General features: G+C 37.6%; 1 protein-coding gene across 4 annotated transcripts; it reads right to left on the bottom strand.

Moving 5' to 3' along the window:
- Positions 1-233: 233 nt before the first annotated feature.
- pde9ac (phosphodiesterase 9ac) lies at positions 234-15205 on the bottom strand. Of its 4 annotated transcripts, none has more exons than XM_074679933.1 (20): positions 14956-15187; positions 14454-14623; positions 12822-12892; positions 12255-12332; positions 11865-11908; positions 11367-11421; positions 11055-11125; positions 10825-10912; positions 10665-10746; positions 10485-10559; positions 10303-10389; positions 10112-10216; positions 8928-9010; positions 8509-8665; positions 8289-8402; positions 6924-7028; positions 6663-6791; positions 6481-6576; positions 3534-3610; positions 234-2753 (listed from the first exon to the last, which is right to left on the bottom strand). In XM_074679933.1, the coding sequence occupies exons 2-19, from the start codon at positions 14520-14522 to the stop codon at positions 3566-3568; spliced, it is 1554 nt and encodes a 517-aa protein (XP_074536034.1). In that variant the 5' UTR covers positions 14523-14623; positions 14956-15187; the 3' UTR covers positions 234-2753; positions 3534-3565. The 4 variants fall into 4 exon arrangements, with proteins under 4 accessions (XP_074536034.1, XP_074536032.1, XP_074536033.1 ...); XM_074679931.1 differs by having other exon boundaries at positions 3534-3616; positions 14956-15184; XM_074679932.1 differs by lacking the exon at positions 3534-3610 and having other exon boundaries at positions 14956-15185.
- Between the last annotated feature and the right edge of the window lie 31 nt (positions 15206-15236).

The raw sequence follows: 15236 nt of genomic DNA, 5'->3' as shown, positions 1-15236 counted from the left end.
TAACAACCATCAAGGCACTTTTAGGAGAGATACAGTATTTAATTTCACATCAACAAACAGGCCTATTGAAGTTCTGTGACAGTTAAATGCTACGTGACACCAAGCCTCAAGGCAAGGAAAGACTGTGAGTATCAGGCATCACATTTGTGTTGCACTCATGAATGTAGAAGCTGAAAGGTAAGGAGATTTTGAGCTATAAATGAGCTCAAAGAGAATTTAAAAAAAAAAAAAAAAAACTGTACTGTGTACCAAACTGTCAGTCATATCTAGGGAAGGTAACACTTCTGAACAAACCCCATGCATTATGTTTTCATAGACAAGAAAGAGAGAGATGAAATTTAATGAAAGTCTCGCACATTGTCTCAACTTGTCACTGAAAGCTCCTTTTATTTATGGTCTGCTGTGCTTTAATCTCTGAGTGCTGTGCAGAATCCCTCCATGATAAGACAATGTGTTTTTCAATCAGAGCAAAACAGTGTCAATACACTCTGTCACGCTATGTGGAGACTGTGACGGGTAATTACAGTCATTCAAACGCTCAAATCTGTTTACTGACTTTCTCCCCTATCTCATGTGCTCTGCTGTGTTCTTTTTTTATTGTGCTCAGGTCATTAAAGTACATGTAAGATTAAAGAGGTGAGCTCACAAAAGGGTCTGATTTCATCAAAACAAACTACTAGACCAAGAAAATGTGAAAGGACAGTGAGATTGAACACGTTAAGCTACATATTTAAGGTAAATTGCGAGTTGAAGTTTATTGGTTCTCCTACTTGAGTTTTTGGAATGCACAAACAAACCCAAACAAAAAGTGAGGTACGAGTGGAGCCTTTGGCGATTCAGACTGTTCATTCTGTGTTATTAAAATGGTTTCATCAGCGTTATCTCTGTGGCTGCGTAGGTGGTTTTTTCATCCTGTGAAAAGAGGCCAACAGGGGAGGTGATAGTTGTGCTAAAGTAATTGGCAACATATTGCCAAAAGACACAAATAAACACTGTGGAGTAGCTTCAGGACAACCACCCAGATCTGACAGGGAAGGTGGGGCGAGAGAGTTGGTGGGTGTGGTGCAAGATGAGGTAAGTGGCACCCTTGGGTGGTACACAGCAGGATAAAAAGTCATATTTCAACACATGGCGACTGGATACTAGCCTGTGAGTCTGAAATGTTGCAATAAAACTCCTCTCAATCAGAGTGAAAGGTGACAGGAGTGTCTGCAGAACAGCTGAAACATGAAATTCATGCAGACTTACAGGGTGGAAAAAAAAGATGCAGGAGGTGTTATGAAAAAAGAGGAGACATTTGAATGTTAGCGCTACATCTACATGCTACATCTTAACTGCAAGTACAAACAAATCATCAGCAAGAAATGTCAGTCTTAGTAAATATGTGTACAAAAAGTAGTTCACACAAGTGTTTGATATGAGTAGACAGACTGTTTTGCAAAGTTTGTCAAGTTAGAAAGTAAAACTGAACAAGGTGTTGATTTCATTCACACAACCTGAAGATGCTTTCATTGATTAGTTGACACCAATTGTGCGACAAAATGTAAAATTGTCTGTAGTATAACACCTGAAACACACTTCCTGTAAGTTGTTATGGTATCATAACATGATTTTATGGTACAGATGCAGTGATGAAGGAAATTAGAACTGAAAACTCAGCAAACTCTAGCTGCTGATGAAGAAAGATTGTTGGGAAAAAGTAAGAAAATTAAAGTTTTTAAAGTCAAGGTTTTCAGTAGGACAGAGGATATGACCAGGTTAAAATGATAATAATAATTTAGGAGGATCGTTATAGTCATAAATTTACTAGATTAATTCCATAAATTTACAAGAACAGGTCATAAATGTTCCTTTTTTGTATAAATTTATGACTTTACTTTCATAAGTTAAAGAGATTAATCTTATAAATCATTTTTTTCTTCAACATGGCCCCAATCCTCTGTTTTTTTTTAGCCTCTGTTCACAAATTATTCTTTGTTTCTTCATTTAAAGCAGAAATGTCAATGTAGTTTATATCTCAGGCCGTCTCATGGTTTCTATTTAGCAGTTATAAAAGCTCACAAATCAAATGGAGCCAACTTTATTTAGTGTTTTCAAACCAGGTCAGCATGTCAAACTTTGTAACACTTCAGGCAGTTCACTACTCAAATGGTGAAAAGTGAAGGGCACAGACTCATGGTGTTTTACTTACTGCTTATCATGGGTGATCAAATGAAAATAAAAGGTGAAAACCATCACTTAGAACACACTCAGTGCATCATGTCGATCACACATGTATTGCTACGTTGAAGTGAGAGTATAACTATGGTACTTTTTTTTTCTACCATAGTAAAATGGAAACAAATCAATAAAATTCTTCATTATCCTGAATATGTGAGACATGACGCCTCATCTGCTGCCATCTTATACTTTCAAAATGCTTTGATGTAAAAGTTAAAATTGTTTAATTTTTTGAGAAAGTGGTCCTTCGTACTTTTGAGACACAAAAAATACAAAAGTAGACAGTAACATAAACCCCATAAATAAGCAGAGAGGTCACAGGGCCCCTCTCTGTTACATTCAGTGCAAAAGTCTAAGTCAAAGTTCAAGATCTGCCACATTGACGCCTAAGTTTAGCTCAGTATGTAGCCATGAAGTCTCTTTCCTTTTCCCCCGTTCCATCTGTCATCTGGGTACGGCGCACATTGTCGTCACCAAAGGCCTCAGTCAAGTTTTTTTAAGTCTGTCCTTAATCTGAACACGAAAGAAGACCCCTGGAGAAAAAAACAAGAGATGGGATTAGGGAGAGAATGAAACAATAGCATGTTGAGGAGGAAAGCTGGAGCTAAAACTAGGTTTACACATCAACCCATTGATTAAGAGTCGGCCTAGATCAACACAAACCAAACCCAACCACCGCAAGATGGGTGGTTATCACCAATGACAGCCAAACAAGTTTTTGATCTGAAGCAGTCTCTCATTGGATCTGTGAGTGAGAAATGGCTTTCCTGATCACTGAAAGTCAAAATGTACACAGAGCCTAGTGGCTGCTTTGTTTCGTATCTGTGGAAAAGTTTTACGTACAAAGACAAAAAGAAGGTTAAAGTGTCTTAGAACTGTGACAAAAGAAAACAAGTTGTTTAACATGAAAAAAAAATCAGCAGCAATTTCATCACTTTAGCTCCAGACTTCAAATCATCAAAGTTTTAGCCATTTTTAATTGATACATAGTTTTTTTTTTTTTTTTTCATAATTTGCTTGCTTATGCAGTTTGGTTTAGGTTTTCTTTAAGTTAAGATGGATTTTTTTTTTCATCCACTGCAAAGGTCACCCAGTTTGGTTTTCCCTTTCTTCCAGTGAAATGATCTAAATTTCTTATTATAAGCTCAGATAGGATACCAAAGTGATGAAAGTGTTGCTCATTCATAAAGTTTTGGCTTTAAGAGAGGAAAGAGTTTCTGTGGAGAGCTCAGAGAGAGGCAGAGACAGAGTGCACTCATGACACTAACACTAAACACTAAAGCACAACTAAGGAGTCATTTGCTTTTACTTACACAGACACCACTGCACTCACTCACTGCAGAGCTTACTTCTTCTTCCCGCCTAATGACATATTTTCAGTTTTTTTCTTCTGTGCCTCATTGAACAAAAGACACACCTTTATGTTAGCAAGTGGTTTGATGCATGTGCGACCCCACCCAGCTGTAAAGAAATTACATGACTGAAAATATGTAGTGTTTGGTAAGGGTGAAAAGCATAAAAGACTATCCACACATACACTTCACTCCTGGAAATTTACCCAGGATTTTGTGAGGAGGAAGGACATTCTCAAAATCAATTACATTTTTTTTTACTCTAACTGTACAGAGGCTTTTTCCCATCAGCTCCCAAACAAAATTTCTGCAAGAAGTTGGGGTAAGCTGATGTGTGAACGCAGCAGGTCAAGTTGTGAAAGTTTACCATGGGCAAGAGGGAGAGGGTACTGCATGTAGCCTACATCACACAACCAGTTAATGTGAATGTACAACCAGCTTTATAGTATTTTCTTTTTATATTGAATACATTCTACACATAGCGTTTCTACAAAGGCAAATAAAGTGATGAAAGTTTTTGCCTTTGTTTCGCCTGTCATCTAATATACATTTGGCCGTGACTACTGCTTCTATTTCACGTCATATTCTCCCTTCAGACATTTATCTGATAAGAAGAAACTTTATGATGTTCGGAAGATATGTGAATTGAAAACTCGCCTGATGTCACAAAAGAAAATTGTAACCTCTGCAAATACAAATATTGAAATTGAAATTGTTGTTTATATTATTTTATGTTCACCACATCCCAAAAGTAACAAATGTGCTTGATAATTATTACGTGTAAGTAATTTTTTTCTTCTCAGAACTGATTGGATGTCTCTGCATTCTGTCTCAGAGCATGGGTGTACCTCAGGGTTCAGTTTTAGGCCCCCTACAGTCAATGCTACATTTATAACAAAAAACATGTTTGTCTACAAAACAAATTGTACATTTAGATCCCTCTTCATCATCTACACTGCTCATCTTAAACCACAGTTCTTACACAGGACAAGCTGTTACATGTTATTCAGTCAGGGTAGCCTTACAGTTTTTCCCAGTTGCCTTGGTACATTTCTTGAATTATCCTTGTTGTTGGAGCCATAATTTAGTTTTGTTTTCTTCTAGGTTTCTTTTGTTTGTTTGTATTTTCAAGAACATTTTTGTATGCATTTTTTTTGTTTTGCCAGTAGGTGGTGTTTTAAATGGATTTAAGAAGCCTGGGTTAATGAGCCAGGTGTGGAATGGGAGGCATACAGTTTCAACCATGGTTTGATGTAACGGGCGGTGAACGTTTTGGTTATTTGTTTTATCGTGGATTATCTGTTGTTTTGGGGTTAATAATAAACACACATCCAAAGCTCTAAGGACAATGGTATCATTTTTTTTCTTGTTTTTATTTTCTTTACTACTTAAACGTGCGTCTGAGAAGTTCTTCCCTTCACACCGAAAAAATGTAGTCTTATTGGAAGACTCTATACTCGGCATTTGCAAAACAGTAAGTGCATTTCTCAAAACAGTTCGTACATATAGCAAAACACCGTGGGTTACCTGCAAAATCTTTCTCAAAATCCTTAGTTCATCTCTCAAATGTAAATACCTGTGGAAGTGAACATGACAGAGAACAGCAGGCTGGACAAAATTCATGTTTTACGCTTTCATTGTGCTGTAATTTGTTGACTGGCCCCATCATTGTGATACAGAAAGGAAAAGAAGGCACTGCATTGCACAAAGTAAAAACTAAAAAAACAAAAGTAGAAATGTGAACATAGAACAGTCTCTTTAGGGAAAACTGTACATGCAGTGCTGTGGGAATTACAGGTCAGTGCAGTCCTCCTACTCCTCCTTATGTTCCTGTATGTTGGACCACAAATTCTCATCCACATCGTAACAAATATCTGCTCTGTCCACAAAACATCTGAATGATAAAGGACACAGCTGTTATCCCAGCTTTTAGCTGTATCCTTCAACCAACCTGGGCCATCGTAAGTTTATGATTGAGAACATGGGCCAAAAGTGTGACAGATCTTTATTGTCCTTTCACAGGAAATGCGTTGCCACTGTCTGTACAGAGGAAAGTACACATCAACTTGCCAGTTTATGGTTCGTGAGATGAACCTTTGAACAGTTTCAGAAAACGGGTTGATCATTGGTTGATCTGATGCTTCACACGTCTCCATTTGTTAGAGTTAGTCAAGATTGAGCATGGAGCAATTTACCAATCCAGACAGATTTAGAAAAAAGAAGCTAATGGAATTGTGTGGAAAGATGCTTGACATATCATGATAACTTGTTCAACTTTTTTTTGTATTTAAAGACTTACGCAGTGAACTCATGACAAAATGGTGTGTGGGGGTGACACTATTTAACAGAGACCAACGATAATCCATCTTGATTAACACGACATTAGCAATTGTTAAAGTAGGGAAGGGCAGAGAATTGTCCACAATCATTTGCATGGATGTCCTAAAGCATTTGCAATTTGTTCAAAGAAATGAGAAACTGCTTTTTTAATGTTCACATGTGACACAATGATGTGAAGATTGAACAAGTAGCTTTGAGAATTTAAATTCTGATCTGAGAAATGAACCAAAGCAACTGAGAAAAACTGTATATTTGATGATTACTTATTTTCGTGGCATGGATTTTCTTACTTTTACATAAAGGTTCAAGGTTTAAACAAAAATTCATAAAATCATATTTACATTATTTTCTTATTTATATTTCTCATTTTTATATTTTGTTGGAATATTTGAGCTAATGAACATGCAAAAACATGAAGAATGTCAAGTTACGGATGTATGGATTAGTGAATGGATAGATAGATAGATAGATAGATAGATAGATAGATAGATAGATAGATAGATAGATAGATAGATAGATAGATAGATAGATAGATAGATAGATAGATAGATAGATAGATAGATCCTACCTCTGTCATGGCATCATCAATCTGTTTCAGCTCCTCGTAGTGGTCTCGTGAGTCCCTCAAGGGTTGAACCATGATCTCCTCAATCTGAGGGAAAAGCTGGAAACACCCAAGAAAGATTTTTATGGGTTACTCAACGAGTGATTTTTTATTTTTTGATGACGCTGTTACGAACAATAACCTACCTTCATGACGGTCTCAAACATGGGAATGAGCACAAACTTGATGAATCCGATCTGAGCAGTGGGTTTAGTGACTTTATCTCTGTCCATGAAGGGAGCCACAGGGAGGCCCTCGGACTTCTCCCTGTCACTCTGGAAAGCCCAGAAGTGAAAACATTGATGTGATGCAGCCAGCTTCAGGTTCATGGTTCCTTTTTTCTCTTATCTGAGCTGTCTTGACTGATTTGATTGTGGGTTTTCCAGTGAGGAAAAGAATGAGGTCACCTGCATGAAGTACTCCTCCAGTAGACAGTCCACCCATGGCTCTGCGACCTCAGTTGGCCTCACTTCATTGGAAATATCGCAGCACTTGATCAAAACCATCTTCAGCTGTGATCACATGAACACATGCAGTCGTTAAACCACTTGAAAGAAACTGATTCAACACCAGTGTAAGTGACCTTTCCTAAGGGCATTGAATGTTTTGCTTCTACAACTTTTCCAATTCTGCTAGTACAATCGGATTAGAAGAGTCAACAGATAAAGGCCTGCTTATGTCAAGAGAACAGCTTTATGGGTCCCATATTATGCAAAAATCACTCTATTTAGTCTTTTAGTGAAAATTGGGGGTCTTTGGCTTTCCTCCCAGCCCACAATTAGTGATATTTAACGACAAAACCTGTTCTTAGTAGTGCTTGTGAATGTAAAATCCTAACCTAAAATGAGCTGTTTGGATTTTGGGGATTTGCAGCAATTCCCTTTTTTGACCAATCAGGAGCAAGTCTGAGCTGATTGGTCCACCGGAGAAGATACCCCTGAACCTCCTCCCCACCCGCCCCACTGCTGAAGAGAAATCTCTCCAGCAGCGGGGAGGAGAATGCCGAAGATGAAGAGCCATCACTGCGCTATTTTTGGCTGTAAACAGCCATATAGTTCCACGCACAAACTTCCCATCTCAGGAAAAAGACAAGACTAAGTGGCTTGAGTTCATTTATTAAGGAAATGTTCCAGCTACACCCAGTAAAACTGTGCATGTGTGTGCTAGTCACTTCACGGCCGACTGCTTTTCCAACTTTGGACAGTACAACAGAGGGCTAGCGAATAGACTGGTCCTGAATCCAGGCGCATTACCAACCATCCACCAACAAACCTCGGACCCTGGAATGTGAGTATTTTAAATGCTGTGTGCTGTGGAGCAGATGTAAGAGCTTTTCCTCAGTGGCCCCCCTGTCTCTGTGTTAATTTCAGGATGCTAACTTTAATTGTGGTTAGCCTGTTGTTTTAGCCTGTAATTTTTCAGCAAACGAGCTTCGCTGTTTTCTAAACATTGTGCACTCGGAGCTCGTGGCGCCACTCTCAGTGACGCGGAAGAGCGGGGCGGTATCAGCGGTGGCTCATTTACATATGAAGGTCACGCCCACTAAATCAGACTGTTCTGAACAGAGAGGCTATGAGAGCCTGGAAACAATGCTGCTGTGCTTGATTTTTTGGCTTTTTGGACCAAAACATGTGACTACCATTTCATGAATCAATGATCCATTTTGACTGCAGAAAATGAGCATAATGTGGGACCTTTAATATGTATGACAGTAATCAGGTGATGTCAGGTAGAGAAGCAGTGTAATTTCATCAGGCACCGTGTATACATACACATGTAACATGCTCTTCGTTGGTGAAATCAAAGTTGTCCACTTTGTGCTTGAAGGAGTCTAGTATCTCACCATGTCTGGCCATGTCTGTGGCCAGAATGAGGGTGATGATTGCCTGGAAATACCATAACACAACAGTTTGAAGCCCTTATGTAATGAAATCCAAAGAGTCTTTAGAATTTTACGTAAATATTTTTGTCTCGTGAGGGTTTATCACTCACCTGTCGGATCTGTTTGAATGCCTCAGGATCCACATTTGCAAAGATGTTGCACTCTGGCAGAGAGAGGATTTGGAAGGCCACAGCACAGTGGTGGTTCTCCAGCGGTGAAATGTCGTTGTAGCGCACTGCCAGATCTGTGCGAGCATTGATTTGGTACCTGATGAACAGATAACTTAGGTTGAATGCATGGATGGGAAGCTTATCCTCACAAAGTCTCCTCGATAAGGGAAGTCCTTGCCTGCCTGAACCTCGATGTGATAATCTGAGTGTTTTCATACCTTAACTCGCTTCAGGCAGAACTAGTGTCACTGTTCATTGGCAGCAGTGTTGTGCAGAAGATGTCAAAATATACTGGGGTCACTGGGCACCTGTAATTCAAATTCTGTCAACACCTCTACAGACGGCACAGTGAGTCTTACGTGTTATTGTAGCCAGGGTGGTCCAGGTCGTGACACACGGCTGCTGTCATCAGAATACCCATGTCTGTAAGAGTCAGCTTCTCCTGGACAAGACAAGAAAAAGTTTTTAAAGAAATTGTTATGTTATTAACCTGGAAACATAATAATTCAGAGTATGACAGGAGCAGTGTTAATTTTGACAGCAGATTCTGATTTAATCTCAATCTTGGTCTTTTGATAAACACAACACTTGGTTTTAGTCTTACTTTAATCATCTGAAACCTTTTAGCCTTAGTTTAGTTTTAGTGGGCCAAATATTAGCAGATTTTAGTCAAATATCATGTTAACAACCCAACTGTTGTGAAAACATCTTTTAAACTGTGTGAAGTCTGCAAACTCATCTGAGTTCTCCTGTGTAACTGCTTCTGAGGGGCTATAGACAAAGACTTTTGCCTGTTAAGTTATCTGCATCACATCATACCATTATTCAAATTACTTGTTAAAACGATACACAATTCATAAACTTGGATTGTAGTTGCCAGTTACAAATTGTTTTTTACATCTAGTCCAGGGGTTTGCAACCTGCTACTTTGAAGCCTCCCTTTGACTCCTTTGCAGTTGCTCCTTGCAGCATTTAAATATATTTCAAAGAAATGTGTTTTTTTTTTTTTTTTTGACAGTGAATATTATTTCTAACGACACAGACACTAAGTAAAATCATAATATAACATTTTGTACTAAAAATGCATCACCTGTTGAAATAAAGCTATTAATTTTTGTAATTTTTTGCCATTTTTTATTTTGGGATTTTTTTATTTTCATTTTTTTGTAATTTTTGCTTTTGCAAACTAAGAAAAAGAACTCCACATTTTTTAAAGATTAAGAAAATTTTAAATTTTTTGATGTAAACCCCCCCCCCCCCACACACACACACACACACACACACACACACACACCTTTTTTTTTTTTTTTTTTTTTTTTTTTTACAATTTTAGGAAATTGAGCAAAACTTTGTAATTGCATTATTTAGGTTTTTTTTTTTTTTTTTGCAAATATATGACATTTCAGAATTTTTGGGGAAATTTTTCACGTTTTGATTTAATCTTTTATTTTGCATTTTTTTTTTCCAACTTATTGAAATTTCATAAATTTTGTCAATTTATAAAATCTATGACATTACAAATACCAAAGCACATCCTCCTCACCTGTAGGTTGCAGAGATGGATCATGCCATACATCATCTGACTCACACAGAAGCAGTGACGGAAGTTGTGGAAAGGGTTGTTACGATAGTTCTCTTGAATCGCCAGCTAGAAGAAAGGGGATTTTAGATAAGCGACTAAAAACTGTTGAACAGAAATACTTTCATCCTTGTTTAAGATAGTTTGCGCTTTACCAGCCAGCGTTTGAGCGTAATAGGGTTCATGTTGAATTCCTTCACCAGTCCCAAGTCATGGTACATGTACTCCAAACAGCTCAGCATCTTCAGCCACAAAGAAAGGGTAGGGAAACGCTGGCTTCACTTGTTTGTTTTTATAGAAGGTAAACAGCATTTAGTGAGACACAATATCAACAAACCTCATTATGTTCCCAGTGCCAAACATCAAATGTTGGCTTCTTGAGTGCCTCCACAGTCTCCTGAGACAGTGTATACTGCACATGACAAACAGAGGAAGTTGTTCAAACTTCTAAAACCGTGTGAAGGTGAATGTGGTGAACTTCATTCAGCCATGGTAAAGATAATGCTTGTGGACATACCTTTGGATAATTTGGGACGTCTCGTCGAGGAGTGACTTTTTTACCATCGTCTGAGAAGTTGTATTTGCAAGGGCAGTTGACTCTAAATTAAAAAAGAAAACAGTATTTCTTTCAGTTGACTTGTTTTCTGATTAAACAGAAGTATGTCTGCTTTACTAACCTGCCACCACCTCTTGAAGTCATCTCATCTCGGAGCTTCTTCAGGTCATTTTTACACTTTTCGATCTCCACCACCTTCAGCCCTTCCACTGAAAAGATGAAACAACAACATTTACTTTAGCTTGAGGAGTCTGTTTTCCCTTGTTGTGTTTCATAATCTTAGACACGTCACATTGACATCCACCAGGAACGCCTGCTCATGAACTATGAACGTCAAGAAGTAACACTAACGTTCCACTCTTTTCTCCAGCATTGCCAGCCTGTTGGTAACTTCAGTCTTCAACTCATTGATGCGAAATGCTCTGTAAACAAAGAACAAGTTAGAAATGGAGTCAAAGTTTACTGTCTAAGTTGAGGACAAACTGTGATCAGGTGTAAATTATGGTGACAGAACTTGTTTTCTAAATTAAACCAGCCTTTGTGGGTTTCATCATGTTTTATCATTGAAAGTCACTGCTGTCAGGTATGTGTGTGTGAGGTATGTGTGGGAGCGACAGATAGCTGGCTTTAGCTGTTACATAACATGAATGACTGAGGTGTTACCTGCTGAACTGATCTGCCACCTGGGACAAAACATTCTGAAACATGTCCTCCTTCTCTGTAGACATAAATAAATCATTGTGAAAGTCAGCCTAATTTTCACATTTGTTATTTTCAGGCTAACTGTCACTTCTATGGTGGCTACAGTATGCCGTTGATGCATGACTGTACTTATAGTGGACATGAGATAAAATAACTTTTTTTCTGTTTTCTTTTCTTCTTCTTCTTCTTATTTTTTAAGTCTCTTTTTACGCTGGTCAGCATCTTTTTTCAAAGTCCTACATTTTATTGCAGACACTGATACCATCCTTTGTTTCTAATGGTTGCAATATCTTGGATTGAACACTGAAACTTCTGTTTCAATTTTAGAAGCATAACGAGGGACAAGGGTTACAAATTCGTCATACATGGCATCGGCTTTGTGGACTTCATGTTTTATATTTTTTCCCCTTCAAATGAATGAGTTCATAGAATAAATACAATCATAAATAAAGCTGTTACCTCCAAGTTGACCAGTAGACAAAGGGACAACTTTATACAAGGAGCTGTGGGGAAATCAGAGGTAAGTTGTTGCTTCTCATCTGGGATATCAGCTAAATAGTTTCAAAACATTTATTTAAAAAAAAAAAAAAATAAATAAAAAAAAGGTACTACAGAAATAAATTGAAATAGAAATTGTTTTTTTTTTCTGTGTTGTTTGCAGTTACAGTGGAAGGCTTTACAGCTAAATAGATATGAGAGTGTTATGCTCGCTAAGAAATCTTGACCTCAATGTGTTAAAGTTATTCAGAAGAAACTTTAGATGTGTTGAAGCTTTTGTGGAGCTAACATACAAGGAATGAAATGTGATGATTACAACACAAATACAACATCAAATTGATTTTGCGTTACTTCGGAGAGTTGGTGGGCATGGTGGGATCTATGGAGACCAAGGCACCGTCTGGATCCACCATCATGATGGCCGTGTTCCTGGATTGGATGATGAGAAAAAATAACTATCAGAACAACACAGATTTTTTTTTTTAATTCCTGAGTTCAATGCTTTAGACTTTTCCTCTGTGGAGTCTTTGGGAAATATTTTTAATGCTTTCTTGTAAGCTTGAAGCTATGTACAAGAACTAATAAGAAATTATGGAAATTTGGCCAAAAAAGTTTTTCAGCTATGGCAAATCAAACAAATTAACTACAAATCAAACTTTATAGGTGTATTATATTAGAAATCTCATAAGGAATTCTTTCTTTTTAAATGATATGTTATTGGGGCAAAGACAAAAACATTTTAAAGTGTTTTTTTATACATACAAGCAAATGAAAAATTACCCATTTAATTTTTTTGCATTTGTTTGCACAGTCGATATATATACCTATATCGCTATGGCAATGAAATGTTCTAACTGGAAAATTTCCGGATCACAGAAAGGGGAAAAATTTCCCGTAAAAAAAGTCATAAAAACAAACCTGGGAATATTGGATGAGGAACACAGCAGCTCCTTGATGTCACATGGGCTGCAGTGCCGACTGAACACCACCTGTGAGGTAAAATAGTTTTTAATCAACCTTCTGTCAGAGCACACTTTTTTTATCGTTCTTTTTACTATGTGACTGAGATGAAGGCCAAAGTCTATAGATTCATACTGATGACAAAAGCTTTTCTTTGACTCAAGAACTTGACACTGTGCCATATGTATCTGTGTTTTTTAGAAGCACACCTGCACACTAACAGCAGCTGTGCCTCTGATTCAAGGCGACAGAGCTCTTTAAGGAGGGTTATCAAGTTTCATGTTTTCAAGACAATAATGTAACATGGGAATGCAGAGTACAAGTCAGTTTGTTTTATGGTTGAATAAGGCTGAAAAAGGAGGATGAGCAACATTATCTGTGTCTGTCATGCAATCCGCCTGGTCAAAAAGCCTTATTACTGTTCATTTTCAGAGAGCGCATTGCCTATCCATAGAGGCTGTGATAACAAAATCATTGTGCAGATCAACGTGCAAAAATCTCCAATCTCAGAGCGAGCAGGTGTCGCAGACAAACATTCAGACACAGGCTCTGGGCTTTGGGCTCTTGAAAAGACATGTGTCATCTCCAGCTCTGTACTTGAACCACTCTACTTCACCAGAACAGCAAGTGCTCCATCCATTTGAATGTCAGTATGTTTGGAACGCTGAAATGTGAGCCTGAAGTCTTGAACCATCTGTCACGACTGTAAAAATGCTCCCAAAGCTGTTACTCCACTGCAATTATGACGAATCAGTCTAAATGAAAAAACAAAAAGTGTTGTCCTGTCCATATGTTTTTCTTTCTGTTTCATCTTTGATTTACATCTTGACTTATGGAAATTTGCATGTAAGAAGAAAAGTAAACCTTGTTTCATATTTTAACACATATACTTAAGAGCTTTAAAGCAGCAGTTAAGACTGTTGATAACAGGTGTTTGATTCTGTCAGTAACACCTGCGAGGCAAACTGCTTTGCGTCAGCAGCTAATTTTAGCTGCAGGTGAGGTTAGTCCACTGGGAAAACCTGCCATGTAAGTGAAGAGGGGGGATTAGAAACAGAATAAGTTACCTGCTCATAGTAGAAATGTATTATGTCCGTATTTTTAAATAAACCATTTTTGTTTTTGTTGTTTGTTTTTTGTTTGTTTCTTGAACTAGAGCAATTGAAATCCAAACAGATGAATTACAATTTGATGATGATGGTAAAAGTGATGAGTTTTAGCAGCTTGTGGGTTTTAATTAAAAGATAATCTGATCTCTCTGGTTTCATGCCTATTGGGCCATTCTCTGTTTTAATACTGTGAATATGATCTGAAATTATTTAGGTTATTTTTGAGGTCCTGTTAGTGCCTAAAGCAAAGTAAAGATACTGTATATGTAAAAAAAAAAATGTATTAAATATAAAAAATCAATACTTGATCAAAGCCTGACTTTTTTTGTTCAACATATTTCATACAAGAGGAAATATTGTTTAATAAAATATTGTTTGTTTCATTACTGTACTTACAAGGGCTGAAAACAGAGTTTAACATGAAAAACTTTTGAAGTAAAAGAAAATAATATTTCTGCATATTTACAGGAGCTGCGCCCACCTTTTGCACCTTCCCGTCCACATCCAGGTAAATGATTTTGGGAGCATAGGAGGAGGAGCTGGAGCCCATGATGACCTCCCTCTCCTCTCTTATGCACCTGCAAAGATTTGGATAAGCCCACCGAGCAGCAAACCTGAAGAACCAACAGCTGGTGTTTTCACAAGGAGCAACTGAAGAAACAAGTGAGGGGAGAGCATACACTTTTCAGTTTCATATTCATGAAGGGGTGTACAAAATCACTTTGAAAACAAAGTCACGAGAGAAAACTATCAGTTCATTATCTGAAGTGCAAATAATAATAATAGTAATAATACTAATAATAATAATAATAATAATAATAATAATAATAATAATAATAATAATAATAATAATAATAATAATAATAACAGTTTCCATGATGCAACAAAAACTAATAACAAAAAAACTCAAGCACAGCCAAGTGACAGTCAAAGATATGGCTAAATTGATCAATAAACTGCAACAACAGATCAGTAACACTCACAGTCAGTGATGCAGGTTGTCCGGTGCAAACTGGAGGTTAATGTCCCAGGTGCTGAGGATGAAACTGACTCACATGCAGACACGCTCAGGTACAAACTCTAATGCACAAAGGAGAGCTATGAGGAGAGAGGGAGGGAGGAAGTGAGTGATGGAGATGGTGAGGAAGGGTGTGTATGAGGACGCTGAGGGGGCATGAATACAACTGGCACTCTTAATGGTTGCCAGGGGATGGTTACTATGGAGAGAGAGAGGAAAAAAAGACCTTTAATATCTTAAGTGGTG

Source organism: Halichoeres trimaculatus, unplaced genomic scaffold (assembly GCF_033239565.1).
Source record: "Halichoeres trimaculatus isolate MK-OKI-2021-1 unplaced genomic scaffold, fHalTri1.1 fHalTri1_scaffold_9, whole genome shotgun sequence".
NCBI lineage: Eukaryota > Metazoa > Chordata > Actinopteri > Labriformes > Labridae > Halichoeres > Halichoeres trimaculatus.
This window is presented reverse-complemented; position numbering and strand designations above follow the sequence as displayed.

Coding starts and splice junctions, on each gene's coding strand:
- pde9ac (XM_074679932.1), bottom strand. CDS start 14,522: ATGGGCTCCAGCTCCTCCTCCTATGCTCCCAAAATCATTTACCTGGAT. Junction 11,422..11,864: donor GTCTACTGGTCAACTTGGAG/GTAACAGCTTTA, acceptor TTATGTCTACAG/AGAAGGAGGACATGTTTCAG. Junction 10,390..10,484: donor GGCACTGGGAACATAATGAG/GTTTGTTGATAT, acceptor TTGTGGCTGAAG/ATGCTGAGCTGTTTGGAGTA.